Source organism: Zingiber officinale, chromosome 9B, assembly GCF_018446385.1.
Source record: "Zingiber officinale cultivar Zhangliang chromosome 9B, Zo_v1.1, whole genome shotgun sequence".
NCBI lineage: Eukaryota > Viridiplantae > Streptophyta > Magnoliopsida > Zingiberales > Zingiberaceae > Zingiber > Zingiber officinale.
In genome coordinates this window covers 64,490,820-64,507,940 of record NC_056003.1, presented here as the reverse complement: position 1 = coordinate 64,507,940, position 17,121 = coordinate 64,490,820, and the positions used below count along the sequence as shown (strand labels likewise).

Sequence of the window (17,121 nt, the reverse complement as noted above, 5' to 3'; positions counted from 1 at the left end):
ATCTTCTTCATTTTCTCCTTCGATGTATCTAAATCCTCATTAAGTTTTCTAATGGAGATGTTCCTTGCGCTCCTCCTTGGTTATAGCACTTCATCCGCTCCCGAGGCCTCCGCCACCATTCTCCAAGTAAGTCCCGAACGTGGCTCGACTTCATCTTCATCTCCATCGTCAACAAGCTAATCTTGAGCTTTACTAGCTTGAGAGGATAGAAGCAAATATTTGCCTATTTCTCTTTTACTTTTCCTCTTCATAAGATTGGCGTTGAATTTGACATATACAATATCATTCAATCTTGATGTCTCGAGCTTATTCCTCTTCTTAGTATGTATCTAAAAAATTAGAAAATTATTAAAAATTAATAAAAAGAAAGAATAGATAACATAATTTATGAATTACTACTTACCCCTTCAAATTAGCTCTAATTTCTTTCACACCCTGATAAACTACTTGTCAAATAGAGAAATCTCATTGTCATTTTTTATAAGTTTGGAGTGTCACCACCATAATTGGACCACCATCCAACATAAACAAGTAAAGAGACAAAAAAATAATAAATCCAAAAATAGGTAAAAACGACATGCATGTTAGTGAATAGAAATAAAGGAAAGACTAAAGAGATGTATGCGGATCAAAGTCATGTACACATCCACCTTCTCATATGCCGCTACCGTCATTTTCTTCCAAAGTTTCCGAATTTACTCTTATGCTTCAACAATTCATCATTAGAAATAGTGAATTTCCTCGTCGGTAGGAAAAATTCTCTCAATGTAATTCAAGAACTCATTCATAACATTGATGTCATTTTATATGCTTGGATTTTTGAAGTAAAAAAATCGGATTCAACAAGTGACATAATGCAAAGGACTATCAAGTCTACCTTTAGACTTCTCATCAATAATCTTTAAAATAGGGGTGACATTTTCTTCTTTTTTGAAAGTCTTTCTAATCTCTACTTGGCTTATTTAAGTGCACCAAATAAAAAGGCCACTAGGGCTTTTTGTCACCGTCAACAAGGCGTAAAACTTTCACTAAAGGGATGAAAATATTCAAAGCCAAAGAAACACCATTCCAAAAAGAGATACTTGTTACTGTCGCCTCCGCCACTTTCCCCTTCACACTTCTCTTTAATTTTGTGTTGCTACATTCCTCGAATGTAAACATAAGTCTCAATTGATCTTTCTTATAAAACTTTCTAAGGTCAAAAGTAAAATAGAAAATCTAGTCACTCAGGCCTCACAATATCCCTCTTCTTATTATATTTTCTCATAATAGCCAAAGTTCTATGATGTGCATAAATGAATATTGTTAGGACCTTTGCTTTCTCAACTATTCCTCTAAACTTGAGTAGCTTTCCAATTGCTTCAAGCATGAGGTTGATTGTATGAGTCACACGAGGTCTAGAAAATTTGAGGTTGTGTAACCTTTAACAACTCCGTCGCTGCCATATTGTTTGTCGCTTCTTGAACAACATATTGATGGCCAATTTCATTAATGTATTTTTTCACAAACTTAAAGATGTAAGCCCCGGTGTGTGCCTCCATGGATTCTTCAATAGAACCAAGAAATAAAGTGCCTAGTTTGCAATTAATACATAAATTCATAATGCTTCTCTTTTGATCTGTTCATGATTGAACATCTATTTTTTATCCACTCTTCTTCATATTTTTTCAAAGATAATTTGGTTCTCTTAACTTATTTCAAAAGTGGCTCTTTTAGAGGATATTGACTTGAAGGTTTATAGCCCGGACCGAATTGACCAACCGCCTTTACAAATTGTCTAGAACTTTGATTGTCAATTGCATGAAAAGGAGTCCTTGTCTCGTAAATCCATCTTGCAAAGTACTCATGCACATCATTTGTAAAGTTTAACTTCAATGCATCATTAATGTTTTGTTATCTTGCCTTTGTTGGATTGATTACGGATGTCCACTTACCAATAGACCCGAGGTGCTTTGACTTTTTTTTAGAAGAATCTTCCTCCACTTGACAATCTTCATCCTCTAAATCAACACATATATTTATTTCCATCCTTTCGTCTTTTAGTTCTTCCACCCTTTCTTGCTTCTTATTCTTGCTATTTTCAAGATAAGCTTTTACACTTTTTTTTTTTTGGTCTTCATCGGATGCTTTAGTGCATGCTTCAACTTGTTCTATAATACCTACAATATGATGCTTCATCTGATAAACTCCTCCCTTAATAATCCTTTTACACAATTTGCATGTGATTTAATTTTTTTTTTCTTTGCAATACAACACTCCATAATCCCAAACAATATCATTAGACTTTCGCTTCAATTTCACCTCTTGTTGTTTCTCATTTTCCGTCATTAACCTTCAATAATTAAATAAAAGATCAAAAATTAAAAAAACACTTACTAAAAATCTGATTTAAAATTAATTTAACCCTAATTTACAATTCACCTGCGTACTTTGTTTCGGTCGGGCGATGAGCTTGACGTATTGTTGGGACCGCACGATGAGTTCGGACGCATCGATGGGTTTGGACAACGTGTCCGGGCTTGTCGTCGGTCTGGGCAACACGTACGAGCTTGTCGTTGGGTCAAGGAGACACCTTCGGGTCCATTGCCGGGCCGAGGAGACGCCTTCAGGCCCGTCGCTGAGCCCGGGCCATGCATCGTGCCTATCGTCGAGCTCGGGCACCCGGGCTTGCACGATGCGTCCGAATGCATAATAGGGCTTGGGCGACGCGTCTGGAGTCGTCGTTGTCGAACCCAAGCTTATGTGTTTAGACTTGTCGCAGTGGTGAAGCGGCGGCGACAATGGTGGTTCCAAGCGCGGCAGTGGTAGAAGAAGGTGAGTTACCGCCTAAAGCACCTCCTCGGTTTGAGACGGTGCGGTTGATGCCCGCCTCTTGCCTAGGCGGTCGCCTCGACTGCCATTTAGAACACTGTATGAACTAGTCTGTTGCCATAATAATGTCCATGTCAACTTGCTGTACATCCCAAAGAAGCAGTATACATCCACAGTTAGAATAACTGAAATTATTTGCAGTATCCCATACGTCTTAGAATTGGATCAAGGGTGACCTCATTGAATTCAGTTTCTAGAAGTGTTAATACTTGCAGATTTTTATGCTTGAGGAGGTGTTGACCACCCCACCCATGTTTAAGAGACTTATGGAAGTACCTTATGTTCCTAGCAATGGCCTTTATTGAGCATTTGTTCGGATTGCTTGCGCCCGCAATCGCCTGCTATATTGAATATTTCCAGCAACTTCTACTGCCTCATTGCTTGTGGTTGATGTTGAGGGTTGAGATCGTCTAGATGTAGCAGAGCTAGAAGAAAGCTGCATAGTAGGATTCTGCTACACAGGTACCGGCCGAGAGCCTTGATTCTGGGCACTTCCGGATTAATCGTCTTTGCCCACCGAACTTCCAGCCTTACCTTGCTAAGGCTGAGCTAGTGGTGCGTTGCTCCCCCCCTGTTGCTCCTCTTCTGAATATAATTGGGAAATATCCAGTTGTCCTTCAAACTAGCCAGGATCAGTTGGGTGTTCCACCGCCACCGAATCCACCACCTCTACTGTGGCAAGTTCATTTGCTAGAGCTTCTTCATTTGTTGCTTCACCCTTGCTTGTGGAGGGGCTGTTGGACACCATCCATACCTTGAACAACATCTACCTCTCGCAGATTGGGAGCATCTACGCGCTGTATTTTCAGGCTAGCTACGTTTGTTGTGTATCCCCCCTACAATTTGTTGTCTAATGTCCAATTCTTTGACATTCCTCACAGAAATATGGCATAACCTCATAATATCTCCGGATCAAGCTGAGCCCGAGTTGGTAGTGTAATTGGTACCCTCTTGATTCTTTCTTCAATTATTGAGATCTCCACCAAGAAGCGAGCAAAGGTCAACCTCTCTCGAGTACACGTCAACTTGTCTGTGTACAACGACCTGCCCACCTCAAAGCCAATCATACTAAGTACCTTTGCGTCCAACAATCCGGAGGCCGGAATGAATCTCCCATCCTCAGAGAAAACAACTAGGCATGTGCTTCAAGAATAACGGAATTCCAAAGGCAAAATAAGGCCCTCCAAGCAACACATTCTCCCAATCCGCAATCGTATCAAATCTGTAAATTATTCAACCGCTCTTGTGCATGAAAAAATTATAAGGAACCCTCCATCCATGAGCCACCGCTTGCAGTTCTCTACCATTTAAATGTCATGATAACCAAATTGTATTCTCACCCCCTGTGACCTTGTGCTGATGTAGATGTGTTGTCATCTTCACCTTCCTATTATCTTTAAAAAGACCAGCCCAGACCTCCAATGTTCCCGATCCCCTTCCCCACCAAAAGAACCATCTGTTGCTGGACATTCAGTTGATCCAGCTCCTTGATTCTGATCAGCAGCCTCTTCCCGATTTTGATCACCATCCACAGTCTCCCCTTGCCCTTCCACCTCTGCAGATGGAGTATCCTCATTGCCCCCCATGGCATCGCGTGCTTGGTCAGCAGCCACATCAGCATTTTCCATAACAGACATGCCCTCTGGAAACACAGCAGCCTCTTGTGCCCCGTCTTGCAAATTTCCAGCTTCTCGAGGACCAATAAAAGATGGAGATTGGGGTTGGGCCCTGGCAGCAGCAGCCCCTTGCATCCTCCTTGCTATTTTGGTACAAAAAGACAATCTGTACAGTTCGGGAAGCAGCCTGCAGCCACCAAAAAGGGGAATGGCAGCCTGTTTGGTGTCTTGTTCCCTCCTGCCACTGTCCCTGCAGATTCAGCCCACCACCAACTCCTTTGTCCTGTTGTGAACCAGCCCCCGCTACCCTAGGCCAGGAAGGGCTCCGGCGATCGTCGGAAAAGCTTGAGAACAGAACCACAGCAGCCTGTTTGCACCAGGAAACTAGAAACACAGCAGCCTGCACCTTCACAACCGACCAACAACTTCTCCTCCAACTAAGGCTACCGCCTTCACCATAAAACACCACCAACTCCAGAGAAAGCACCACCACTGCCGTGTACAAGATCCCCCACCTCCGATGGGAAAGGAAAAGCCTACACGACTGACAGAAGAGCAGCCCAAAGCCTCTTAACCAACTTTCAACCACCTTCCCTCTAGGAATCTTAGAGAGAAGGGAGAGCTTCTCTCTCTAAGTACCCCAGTGATTTTAATGAAGCTCTTTATTTTTTATAATAGATGGCCTAATATAATTATGAGAGTTTTATAATTTTGTATTTCTATGATTATTGTTACAAATCAATGTTTTCAATGTGTATATTTATTTGGAGGTATTAGAGCACTCTTTGCAATAAACATAGACTACTTACACCCGTATATAGTCTAATAGTTTGGCTTAACTAGTGACTAAATTTGTTGAGAATAAATTATTTTTCAACAAGCGCTATGCTATATCACTGATATCAATGGATGCCCGACTTGTTAGACAAGTTACGAAGTTGTACGAATAGAAAAAAACAAGCTCATTGTGACATTTGATGAAGATACACATCTTGTTTGAGAAGGTACATCAATAGTGCAGTAGATGCAAGTTTGGTAGGTAATGCTCTAGATTAACGTTGTCAACTTGATCTCCTTTCCAAAAGAGTACTTTTCATATGATTTGAAATTTTTAGCCTTTTCATGTGCCAGTTGAAAATTTTCATTTTGCTAGATACTGGAACATGAAATTGGGCAACACAAAGTAAATTACAAACGCCAACCATGTCATATGAAATCAAATGTAGTCTTTGCTCAACACGGGTGAAAATATTAAACAAAATCGATAATGATCAAATTATAGCTTTTATTCATGTATCACAAAGGTGAGGAGAGGAAGATAATAAATTGACCTGAGAACAAGGCATATATTGAAATGGAAATTAGGGAGAATTTCTCGGTGCAAGGAAGGTAGCTTCTTGATGGCTTGACAAGAAATTGGATAGGTATGATGATAATAAAATTAGGTATGGAGTGTGTAAGGGAAGCTTGAAAGTCATGGTTTAGCCGACTTTATGATTAGACTTTAATCATTGTATCAATGATGGTGTTAGTGAGGCTGCAAAGCATTTCAAACATGAACACAAACAAACAAACAAGCTTTATCCCTGTTAGAATATTGTAAACATAATAACTAGGGGTATTATTGTAATTATGTTGTATATCCTTTTTTATATAAGTCAATAACTCCGTGGTATCTAATACACGGTTTTCTCTTAACATGATATCAGATCCAAACCCTATTTTTTCCGCTGCCGCCACCAATTCTTGCCGCCATTAGTGACGGGAGAAAATCTCTCTCGATCCCTCTTCTCCCTCTCGTGTCACTCGCTTTGGTTTCTCCATGGTCGTCGTTGATGTCGACGTCGACCTTCGCAACTAGGATCTGCTCCTCGGCCTTGAGAAAGCCGCTCCCTCTCGCGTCGCCCAGGAGCACAAGCCGCTGCTTCTCCCTCGCGCATCGCCTGCTTCTCTCTCTTGCGTTGCCCACGAGCACAAGCCGCTGCTTCTCCCTCGCATGTCGCCTGCTTCTCCCTCTCGCGTCGCCCGCGAGTATAAGCCGCCATCTCCATTCCTTGCGCGCCAGTAGAGGCATCTCTTTCCCGATCGTGAGCACAAGCTGCCGCTGCTCTTCCTTTTGCGTGGAATATCCTTACGTCGTAGCATCCTTGCGTCACAGCAAACCCTAAATTTTCTAGCGCCGTCGCAGCAAACCCTAAATTTTCCAGCACCATCGTAGCAAATCCTAAATTTTCCAGCGCCGCAACAAACCCTTAATTCTCCTGCAGTCCGACAACGGAGAGAAACTCCGTGCCTATCTCTGAGGTGCTGCAACGTTGCCAAAGAGTTGGGCTGCTCCCTTCTTTCACCGAGCTGATCAATGGCTACCTCCAGCACTCCAAAGTTGGATATTTCGATCTTTACCAACCACATCATTGCACCACTCTCCTCCGAGCAGTTGGATGGTAAGAACTACTCCTCTTGGTCCTCTCACATTGAGATTTGACTTGTTGGACAGGGTTATGAGACACATCTCTCTCAAACCGAAGAGGATGTCCAAGTTGCCAATCGTCCTTTGTGGAGAAAGGTTGACGTTTAGTTGTGTTGCATTATCCGAGTTACAATCCATCCATCTCTTAGGGATGTCTTCCGCACTCACAAAACCTGTAAAAATGTTTGGACACAGGCTCAACAACTCTTTACAAACACCTCTTGGCGACTCTATCAAGTTTATGAAGATCTCATGACCATCCTCAGTGCCCATCAGATTAAGGATTCAATGTCAACTTATCTAGGTTCAGTCTCTAGCCTTCTTTGTGAATTCAATGAACAACTTCCACCTGTGGCCACTCTTGTTGCAGATCTTGAAAATCGAAAGAAGTTTTTTATGTATCTGGCTTTATATGATCTGCCCACAGATTATTCTCATGTTCGTGATCAGATTCTGGGTAGCCCCACAGAAGCTATCATAGACAGCACCTGGGCAACTCTCCTCCGTGTCCCTGCCAAAGTCTTGATGTTGCCTCCTTCCGTTCCTAGTGGCTCGTCAGCTTTGGTCTCTCGAAACAACAACAAACCCCAACCTCGTAAGGGTGGCAAAGGACGTCTTTGGTGTGATCACTGCCACCGACCAGGACACACAATTGTTAAGTGTTGTAGTCTAAATGGTTGATCTCCTCGCGCTGCTCAGGTCATTCAGAGTTCTGTCGCTTCTTCAGCTTTCACTGTGCAGCCGCCACCGGATCCAACCCCACAACCTTCCTATAATGACTTTCTGAAATGGTTTAAGGGTTGTCAGACTTCACTTAATGGGGCATAAGTTTCATCATAGTCAAGTCCTTCAACTTGACTAAACCCCTTAGCGACTAGCCTAGCTTTATTTCTAGTAATTTCCCCAGTTTCACTTAATTTATTTCTAAATACCCATTTATTTCTATTATTTTCTTATTTTTGGGTGGTGGTACTAACTCCCAAACTTCATTATGCTCAAATTGAGCTAGTTCCTCTTGCATAGCTATGACCCAGTCTGGGTCAAGTAATGATTCAGCTACGGTTTTGGGTTCAGTTTTTAAAATCAGAGAAATTTGACTTAGGTTTCTAAAAGATGACCTAGTCTGAACCCTTAAGTCTGGATCACCAATTATTTGATCAATTGGATGATTTGGGTTGACTCTTATAGTTCTAGGCGGTTGATTTTCTAAAGGTTCTTCTTCTTCGTGATCATTGGTTCTTTCTTGATTATTATTTTCTTGAATAAATTCGTTCTAGGTTTTGTTTGGATTCCTCAAATTTTACATTAGTAGTTTCTTCAATTCTTAGTGTAACCTTATTATATATTCTGTATCCTCTACTGTTTAGGGAGTATCCTACAAAGATTCTATCTTCTACTTTAGAAGTGAGTTTTCCTAAGTGTTCTCTTGTGTTTAAGATAAAGGTTGGGCACCAAAATATTTTAAAATACTTTATATTGGGTTGTTTATTATAATAAATTTCGAAAAAGGTTTTATTCTGTGTTTTATTTAGTATTGTTCTATTTTGTACATAGTAAGCTACTTCTGTCCAAAAATACTTAGGTAGATTATATTCATTCAACATAGTCCTAGAAGCCTCAAGTAGAGTTTTATTTTTTCTTTCTATAACTCTATTTTGTTGGGGAGTTTTAGGACACGAGAATTCGTGATGATATATCCGTTTTCGAGACAAAATTTATCAAACTTATGATTTTTAAATTCTCCTCCATTGTCACTTCTAATTCTTTTAATTTTAAGGTCTTTTTCATTTTCAACTTGTTTACAAAAGTTTGTAAAAATTTTAAAAGTTTCATCTTTATTTTTTTAAGAATTTGACCTAATTAAATCTAGAATAATCATCTATTATCACTAGACAATATATAAATTTCCATTTATTGATTTGACCCCATGGGAGTCAAATAGGTCTAAATGTAGAAGTTCTAGTATTGAGTTGGTTTGAGTTTAATTAGTTGATTTGTGAGTAGATTTTGTTTGTTTACCTTGTTGGCAAGCATTACATATTGTTGAGTCTAAGTTAGGTAATTTTGGTAAACCTCTAACTAATCCATTTAATTTACTTATATTTCTGAAATTAGCGTGTGATATTCTTCTATGCCATAACTAAGTTTCTTCTTTTCGTGTTAAATAACACTTAATTGTTAAGTAAATCGCATAGATGTTATCTTTTCTAAACCCTTTTAGATTTATCGTAGGGTTATCTAGGTGCTTGATTAGACTTCTGAAAACAAAAACCTAACCTTATATCTGGTGTCACACAATTGACTAATACTGAGATTATACTTGAAATTTTCAATAAGTAAAACATTTGTAATAATGAAGTCAATTTTAAGCTCAATATTACCTATACCAATTATCTTGAGTTTGCCATTGTTACCAAAGGCAATAGTTCATAAACTTTTGTAGGTAAGTTGGATGAATTTGGTGTGATCTCCAGTCATATGTTTGGAGCAACCACTGTCTAATATCCACTTGGTTTCCTACAATAAGTAGGGGTTGACAGTTAGCCTATGTTTTGATTCCAACTTTGTTTAGGTAAGAATGATAGTAAAATAATTATCATTATTATTATTAAATTTTCTTTTATTTAATTTTTTTAAAAGAATTTTTAAAATAATTTTTAAAGTTTTTTAAAAAAATTTAAAATAATTTTTTAAAAATAAATTCTAAAATAATTTTTACAGTTTTTAAAAGAATTTTTAAATAATTTTTAAAAGTTTTTAAAAGAATTTTTAAAGTTTTTAAAAGAATTTTTTAAATAATTTTTTAAAGTTTTTAAAAGATTTTTTAAAGTTTTTAAAATAATTTTTAAAGTTTTTAAAATATTTTTTAAAGTTTTTAAAAGAATTTTTAAAATAATTTTTTAAAGTTTTAAAAAGATTTTTTAAAGTTTTTAAAATAATTTTTAAAAGAATTTTTAAAATAATTTTTTAAAGTTTTAAAAAGATTTTTTAAAGTTTTTAAAATAATTTTTAAAATAATTTTTTAAAGTTATATTTTTAAAAGAATTTTTAAAATTTTTAATTTTTTCAAGGTTTTTAAAAGAATTTTTAAAGTTTTTAAAAGAATTTTTAAAATAATTTTTTTAAGGTTTTTAAAATAATTTTTTAAAGTTTTTTAGAAGAATTTTTAAAATAATTTTTTTAAGTTTTTAAAATAATTTTTTAAAGTTTTTAAAAGAATTTTTAAAATATTTTTTAAAGTTTTTAAAATATTTTTTTTAAGTTTTTAAAAGAATTTTTAAAATAATTTTTAAAATAAATTTTTAAAGTTTTTAAAAGAATTTTTAAAATATTTTTTAAAGTTTTTAAAATATTTTTTTTAAGTTTTTAAAAGAATTTTTAAAATAATTTTTAAAATAAATTTTTAAAGTTTTTAAAAGAATTTTTAAAATAATTTTTTAAAGTTTTAAAAAGAATTTTTTAAAATAATTTTTTAAAGTTTTTAAAATGATTTTAAAAATAATTTTTAAAGTTTTTAAAAGATTTTTTTTTAAAATGATTTTTAAAGTTTTTAAAAGAATTTTTTAAAGTTTATAAAAGAATTTTTAAAATTTTTAAAATTTTTAAAAGAATTTTTAAAATAATTTTTTAAAGTTTTAAAAAGAGTTTTGAAAATAAATTTTTAAAGTTTTTTAAATATTTTTTTTAAATAATTTTTAAAGTTTTGAAAAGAATTTTTAAAATAATTTTTTAAAGTTTTTAAAAGATTTTTTTTAAAAATGATTTTTAAAGTTTTTAAAATATTTTTTTTTTTTTTTATTTTTAACATTTTAATTTAATTTAATTTAATTTTAAATTTAATTTAAGTCCATAGTTGTCTCACCCAATCTATGTTTTCAATCAGGGAATTCTATAATTTTTTGAGATGAATTAGGTTCAGTTTTAAGGTTTGGTTTAACTTTGTGTTAGATTCAGGTTTAGCTCTGGGCTCAACAAATAGACATTCTTTGGATAAACTTCTGGGCTATGGTGGGTCACTTGGATATCATTAGAGTAACCGTGCCTTCGAGGTTTTCCAAATAGTCCTATCCATTGAATTTAATACAAAACCTTGCTCTAACTGGTTAAGATCCGTAAAGGGTAACTTCGGTTAGTTCCACTAAGCCAAATGCACCAGGTCGAAACCATATCTTCCTAGACATGCATAGACATAGATTCCCTAACGTACTATCATCCAAAACTTTACCAGTACCGTAGGTCAAGTTAAACTGTTGCCCCTTTTTAACTAGTCCTAATTACCCTGCCGGGTAGGTTAGTTTGGTTACCTTGTCGGGTAGATTATTTTTGGAGGTGCCAGCTATTCTGGAGCCTCCCCTGAATTATTGACTTTTATTTTTTATTTTTATTTTTTGGATTATGTTTGTTCTTTTTATAGTTATAATTGATTTGATGATATTTTAAGTTTTGAGGGGTTTTAAAATATTTAGATTTTGAATTTGTTGGTCTAGGTTTGTATTTTGGTTTTTGATTTGATTTATTTGATTTTACATAATATATTTTTTCTTTAGGTATGTAATATTGGTTAGGTCCTACTTGCGTGGTGAAGCATGCTTTCGGAACCCAAGCTTTGCTTGATTGTTTGTGTTGGGTTATTAACAATTTAAATGTTTTATTTGAACTTGACTTGTAGCCAAGTCCGGTTTTGTTGTAAATTGCTTTTTGATTATTTAAAATTAGATCTAAATTCTTAGATCTTGTTGTAAATTTTTCTAAGAGATCTTTTAATTTATTAATTTATATTTTTAGTGATAAATTTTCCTCAAGTGTTAGGTCTTGAGTTGGATTTGGATTTGTGATTGTTCCTTGAGGTTTTGATTCTCCTCAAGGAGCAATTTGTTTTCATTTTCTATTGTAATTAATTTCCTATTTAAACATGCAATAATTTTAAAGAACTTTCTATTCAAATTAAAGTATACCTTTTTGGGACCTTCGGAAATGAGTACGGACTCGTAGCTCGATTCGGGTTCGGACCCGTCTTCCGATTCGTCCTCCGACTCTGCTTCGAGGGCCATCATTGCGAGGTGACTCTGGTGCTTTTGGTCTTCGGCCTCCGATTCTTCTGAGGACGAGTCGTCCCACGTTGCTTTAAGAGCCTTCTTTTTGGTTATCTTCGTCTTGTCGCTTTTCAATCTCGGGCATTCGTTCTTATAGTGACCCTTCTTGTTGCACTCGAAGCAGGTCACATTCCTTGGTTCGGTTGGGGAGTTGATCTTCTGCCGAGCCTTTTTGCTAAAGGTCTTCTTCCTCCTGGTGAACATTTTCTTTATCAAGTTTACCAGGTATTCTTCGTCTTTAGAATCCTGATCAGACTCATCTTCATGTTCAGACTTGGTCTTCGTTTTCCTTAGAGGAACCTGCAAATAAGGCAATACCTTTCTCGGTTCCGACGTTAGTTTGCTCGTGTAATTCTAATTCACAAAATAATTCGTCTAATTTTAACTTAGATAAATTTTTTGAAATTTTGTAAGCATCCACGATAGATGCCCACAAAGTATTATGCGAAAAAGCGTTTAACGCATACCTGATTAGATCGCAATTCCTCATTTGATGACCTATCGCGTGAAGTCCGTTGAGGATGTCTTTGATCCTCGCGTGAAGCTGACTCGCCGTTTCTCCTTCCTGCATTTTAATATTAAATAATCTGTTTAAAAGAAGGTCACGTTTCGTTACCTTGGCGTCGCTTGTTCCTTCGTGTAGTTCGATCAGCTTGTCCCATAACTCTTTAGCGTTTTGATGCGGTCCTATCCGGTTCAACTCTTCCTTCATCAGTCCGCATTGTAGCGTGTTGAGTGCTTTGAAGTCTGTTGACGATTTTTTCTTCATGTCGGGAGTCCACTGTTCTGGTCCAGTGGAATTCCGGAGTTGTCGACCGACACCTTGTAGCCTCTGGTGACGCTGAACCATTGGTCGAAATCTGTCTTCAGGTAGACCTCCATCCGTTTCTTCCAATACAGGAAATCATCCCCGTTGAATAGGGGAGGACGTACTGTGCTGAACTCTTTAACTTGAGACATTTTTTAACCTACACATAATTAAATAAATAGATGAGGGGTCCCAAGACTTGATCTTGGATTAGCAGTGTGGAATAAAATAAAGGAGATAAACTAAATTGATGATGCACCAACTTAAATTAAATTGCAACGAAAAAAATTTCCAAAAAGGTAACAATACTAGTTTGGAATATTACGAAAAACTAAAAAAAAAGAAAAAGAATGAACAAAAAAAATAGAAAGGAATTTCATCCCTGTCTATTGGTGGTTGCACCAAATCAGAGCGGTACCTGCTCTAATACCACTTGTTGGATCGAGAATTCGCTAGAGGAGGGTGTGAATAGCGATTTAAAAATTATCATAAAGTACGCAGCGGAAACAGTGAAAACACAACAATGCAAACACAAGCAATCTTTTACTTGGTTCGGAACCTATGTCGACTCCTACTTCAAGGCTCGCTCGTTGAGTGCTTTCGTTGGGCAATCCACTAGCAATTCGTAAAATATTACAAATTTGAGTCCAAATGCTATTAAGGAAATAATACCGACAATAATTAGAAAAAGAGGAAACAGTAGCACTTTGTCGGAGAAGCGTCGCAAGAGCACAGAAGCGTAGATCGTGAGTTGTATCTTTGCTTCAGCTTTCACCTTCCTTATATAGGAGGTTCGGGGTGCCCGGATCCCTTCAGGGCAGCCTGAATGTGACGTAGCCAAGCTAATGCTCCACGTGGCGAGGCTCGTTTGGGGCTAAAACTTGCTTCCGGGCGCCCGGACCTATGTTTTCCAGCAAAACTCCTTCCTGCAAGAAAATATTAGTCCGAGGCAAGTATAAGTTATATCCTGCAAAACAAAATGTTAGCATAATTTATAGATAAGCAGAATAGTAATTAGATTCCGTTTTCTCGAGACCGGAATCTAGTCACGATTTCAACTTAGATTTCCGAAATGGATCTAAGTTGGATCGACGCCTAATATTCCCTTCCCGCGAACACGTCCTCACAGTCACTCTCCTCCAGTGACTTATCTTCGCTTACCTGCCAGACGCCCGGTCAGCTCGTTGACTTGTCTGGACTTCATGCTAGCTACCAGGTCAACCCGTCGACCTAGCTGGACTTCGTGCCAAACGTTTGGTCATCTCATCGACCCGTTTGGACTTCGTGCTAGCTATTCGGTCGGCCTGTCGACTTAGCTGGGCTTCGTGCCAGACATCAGGTCAGCCCGTCGACCTGTCTAGGCTTCTCCTGTATACTCGATCAGAGTGTTAAATAACAACGAAACTAACTTAACCTATTTTGTCATTCATCAAAACTTGAGTTACATCGTTAGTGCTAACCACACCAACATTACCAGTGTGTGCAATGGTAGCAGTGGAATTAGAAGCCTGACGATCCTCAAATCATTTCAGAAAGTCATTATAGGAAGGTAGTGGGGTCGGCGCCGGTGTTAACTGTGAAGCGGAAGCTGAAGAAGCAACAAAACTCTGAACGATCTAAGCAGCACGAGAAGGTCGACCATGTAGATTCCAGCACTTATCAATCGTGCGTCCCGGTCGGTGGCAATGATCACACCAAGGTCGTCATTTGCCACACTTGTGAGGCGAAGGTCAGTTATTGTATCAAGAGACGAAAGCTGACGAGTCAACAGGAACAGAAGGAGGCATCGTCAAGACTTTGGTCGGGACATGAAGGAGAGTCGCCCAGGTATTGTCTATGGTAGCTTTTGTAGGGCTGCCCAGGATCTTATCACAAATATGAGAATAATATGTGGGCAGACCATATAAAGTTAGAGACAAAAAAAAAATTTCGATTTTCAAGCTCTTCAACAGGAGTGGCCGCAGACGGTAGCAGTTCATTGAAGTCACAAAGAAGGCTAGAGACCGAACCCAGATAAGTTGACATTGAATCCTTAATCTGATGGACATTGAGGATGGTCATGAGATCTTCACAAACTTGATAGAATCGCTGAGAGGTGTTTGTAAAGAGTTGTAGAGCCTGTGTCTAAATAGCTTTGCAGGTTTTGTGAGTACAGAAGATATGGATGGATGGTTGGCTCGGATAATACAACACAATTGAGCGTCAACCTTTTTCCATAGAGGACGATCGACGACTTGAACATCTTCTCAGTTTGAGTGAGATGTGTCTCATAACCCTGTCCAACAAGCTAAAGCTCAATGTGAGAAGCCCAAGAGACATAATTCTCACCATCCAACTGCTCGGAAGAAAGGGGTGTAGTGATGTGGTTGGTAAAGATTGAGATATCCGGCTTTGGGACGCCGGATGTAGCCATTGATCAGTTTGGAAAGAACTACGAAGAAAGGCTGAGGACGATCGGTTCGCTTGTGTTGACGGAGAAGCAGCGCTGGCGATTAGCGCTCGTTGTCGGCGAGCTTGATGGCAGTGGATACGGGTTTGAGGGACTACGATCGGACAAGGACAAGAGATGCGAGAATGAACCCTAATCCGATGGGCAGGGATCTGGTGTCCTTGAGTAAACTGGTGGCGCCGAGGCAAGCCTCGAGGTTAGCCCTTGCCGTGGACGGAAGCTTCGGGTTTAATCCCACGGGGACGAAGGGCTTGGTTGCCTTGTACCCCTTGACGATGGCCTTGTAAGCAAGGAGGAGCATGAGGAATCCCTGGAGACGAAGCCTCCGAGGAGGAAGAGGGCGACGAGAAGCACGAGGCGAAGCAGGTTGCGTAGACGCGGTTTGACCCCAAGGATGCAGAGGAGCGACTTGGTGAAGGGGAGGACACAATGCCTGTCGGTCCGCGCGATGGAGCAGCGCCGCAGGCGCAGGAACGGGGATGGGGAGGATGACGTAGAAAAATTAGGGTTTTCTTAGGAAATTAGGGTTTGCTTTAACTTGGCTTTGATACCATGTTAAAAGGAAAACAAACCTCGTGTATTGAATACCATGAGTTAGACTTTTTATAAGAAAGATGTATACCACATAATTACAGAAATACCCTTATATATATTTACATATTCTAACATTCATTCTATGCTGTTTCTCTTGTTCGTAAATATTAAAATTATATTTGTGAACATCTAATTTTATGAGCAGTCTCTGTTCTCTTCATTTCCATAAATCTGAGAATCTGATCCAAGTGGATATAGTTATGAGCTCATTTATTTTGTTTGATCACACATATTTTATACAACAATAACAAATGCCAACTATTGTCAAATTTCTGATTCTTTTCACTAATTGTAGCAAAAGGTGATTACGCTTACCCCCGTCTTCAGGTTATGTGAAGGGAGGTAAATCACGGGGTTAGTTTATAGCCGGCCGGTTCTTTTCACCGGCTCTTTTGACTAATGATTTAATTGAAAATGGTTTGAGTCTATTATCTTGAATTTATTCACAGTTTCTAGTGTTCCATATTTTTAACAATTTGGTAAATGGATGTCTAACCATGGGAAAATATTTATATTCCATGTTTTTTCCAATTGTAAATTTTGACATTGACTTGTTTTGAAGAATTTAATCTTTTTTTATCTTTTATGGTCACTTCGTAGGAGTTTTTCACTGAATTCACTTTGAAATGAATCAAAAGCTTTAATAATAAAACTAATGAAAAATGCACTAATTCAAGTGGCATAGTGCAATCAATATATGCATTTTACACTTTTGGGTTCTAGAAATTCCAGAAGAATAATTAGATAGTGTGATAACAGATATTCGAGAGAAGTAGAATTGTTTGCCTTACATGTAAACATCTGGAATTGCAGATCTCACTCTCTCTGTCAAGGAGCCTCCAGAGTGAGGCACAAGCTGAAAAATACAAGGATTTGCGTGCTTTGATTCTGCTTCTGACAAAAATTTGTTCAAAAGATTTGGTATGTTTATCTCTAGTTTAGCAAACAGTATGGGTTTCTGTAGAATTTCTGTAGAATACCCAATGTTTAAGTTGTTACACACAGGTGGATTTTTCATCAGAGTCCAATGAGGTGGGAAAAACAGATATTGCTGAGGTAAGTCTGCTATATCTTCCCTTTGTTCTTGACTTGGGAAAATCATCTTGCCAATGACTCAACAGGTCATCTTTGTTGGTCTTCAAATTGTCACCCCTCTCATATCTTTCGAGCTTTTGAAGTACCCTAAACTCAGTTGTGATGTAAGATTTCTTTATCAAAAG

General features: G+C 37.8%; 1 protein-coding gene across 2 annotated transcripts in view; it reads left to right on the top strand.

Annotated features, from left to right (window-relative positions):
- The window catches only part of LOC122024892 (exportin-4-like), a 98,823-nt gene that overhangs the window by 44,616 nt on the left and 37,086 nt on the right, over window positions 1-17,121 (top strand). The window contains exons 26-28 of one of the 2 annotated variants that reach the window (XM_042583619.1): window positions 16,715-16,822; window positions 16,907-16,957; window positions 17,023-17,100. In XM_042583619.1, coding sequence (XP_042439553.1) covers window positions 16,715-16,822; window positions 16,907-16,957; window positions 17,023-17,100 — 237 coding nt within the window. Of the gene's footprint in view, window positions 1-16,714; window positions 16,823-16,906; window positions 16,958-17,022; window positions 17,101-17,121 lie in introns of those variants that run through there. The other variant, XM_042583616.1, reaches the window with a different exon arrangement.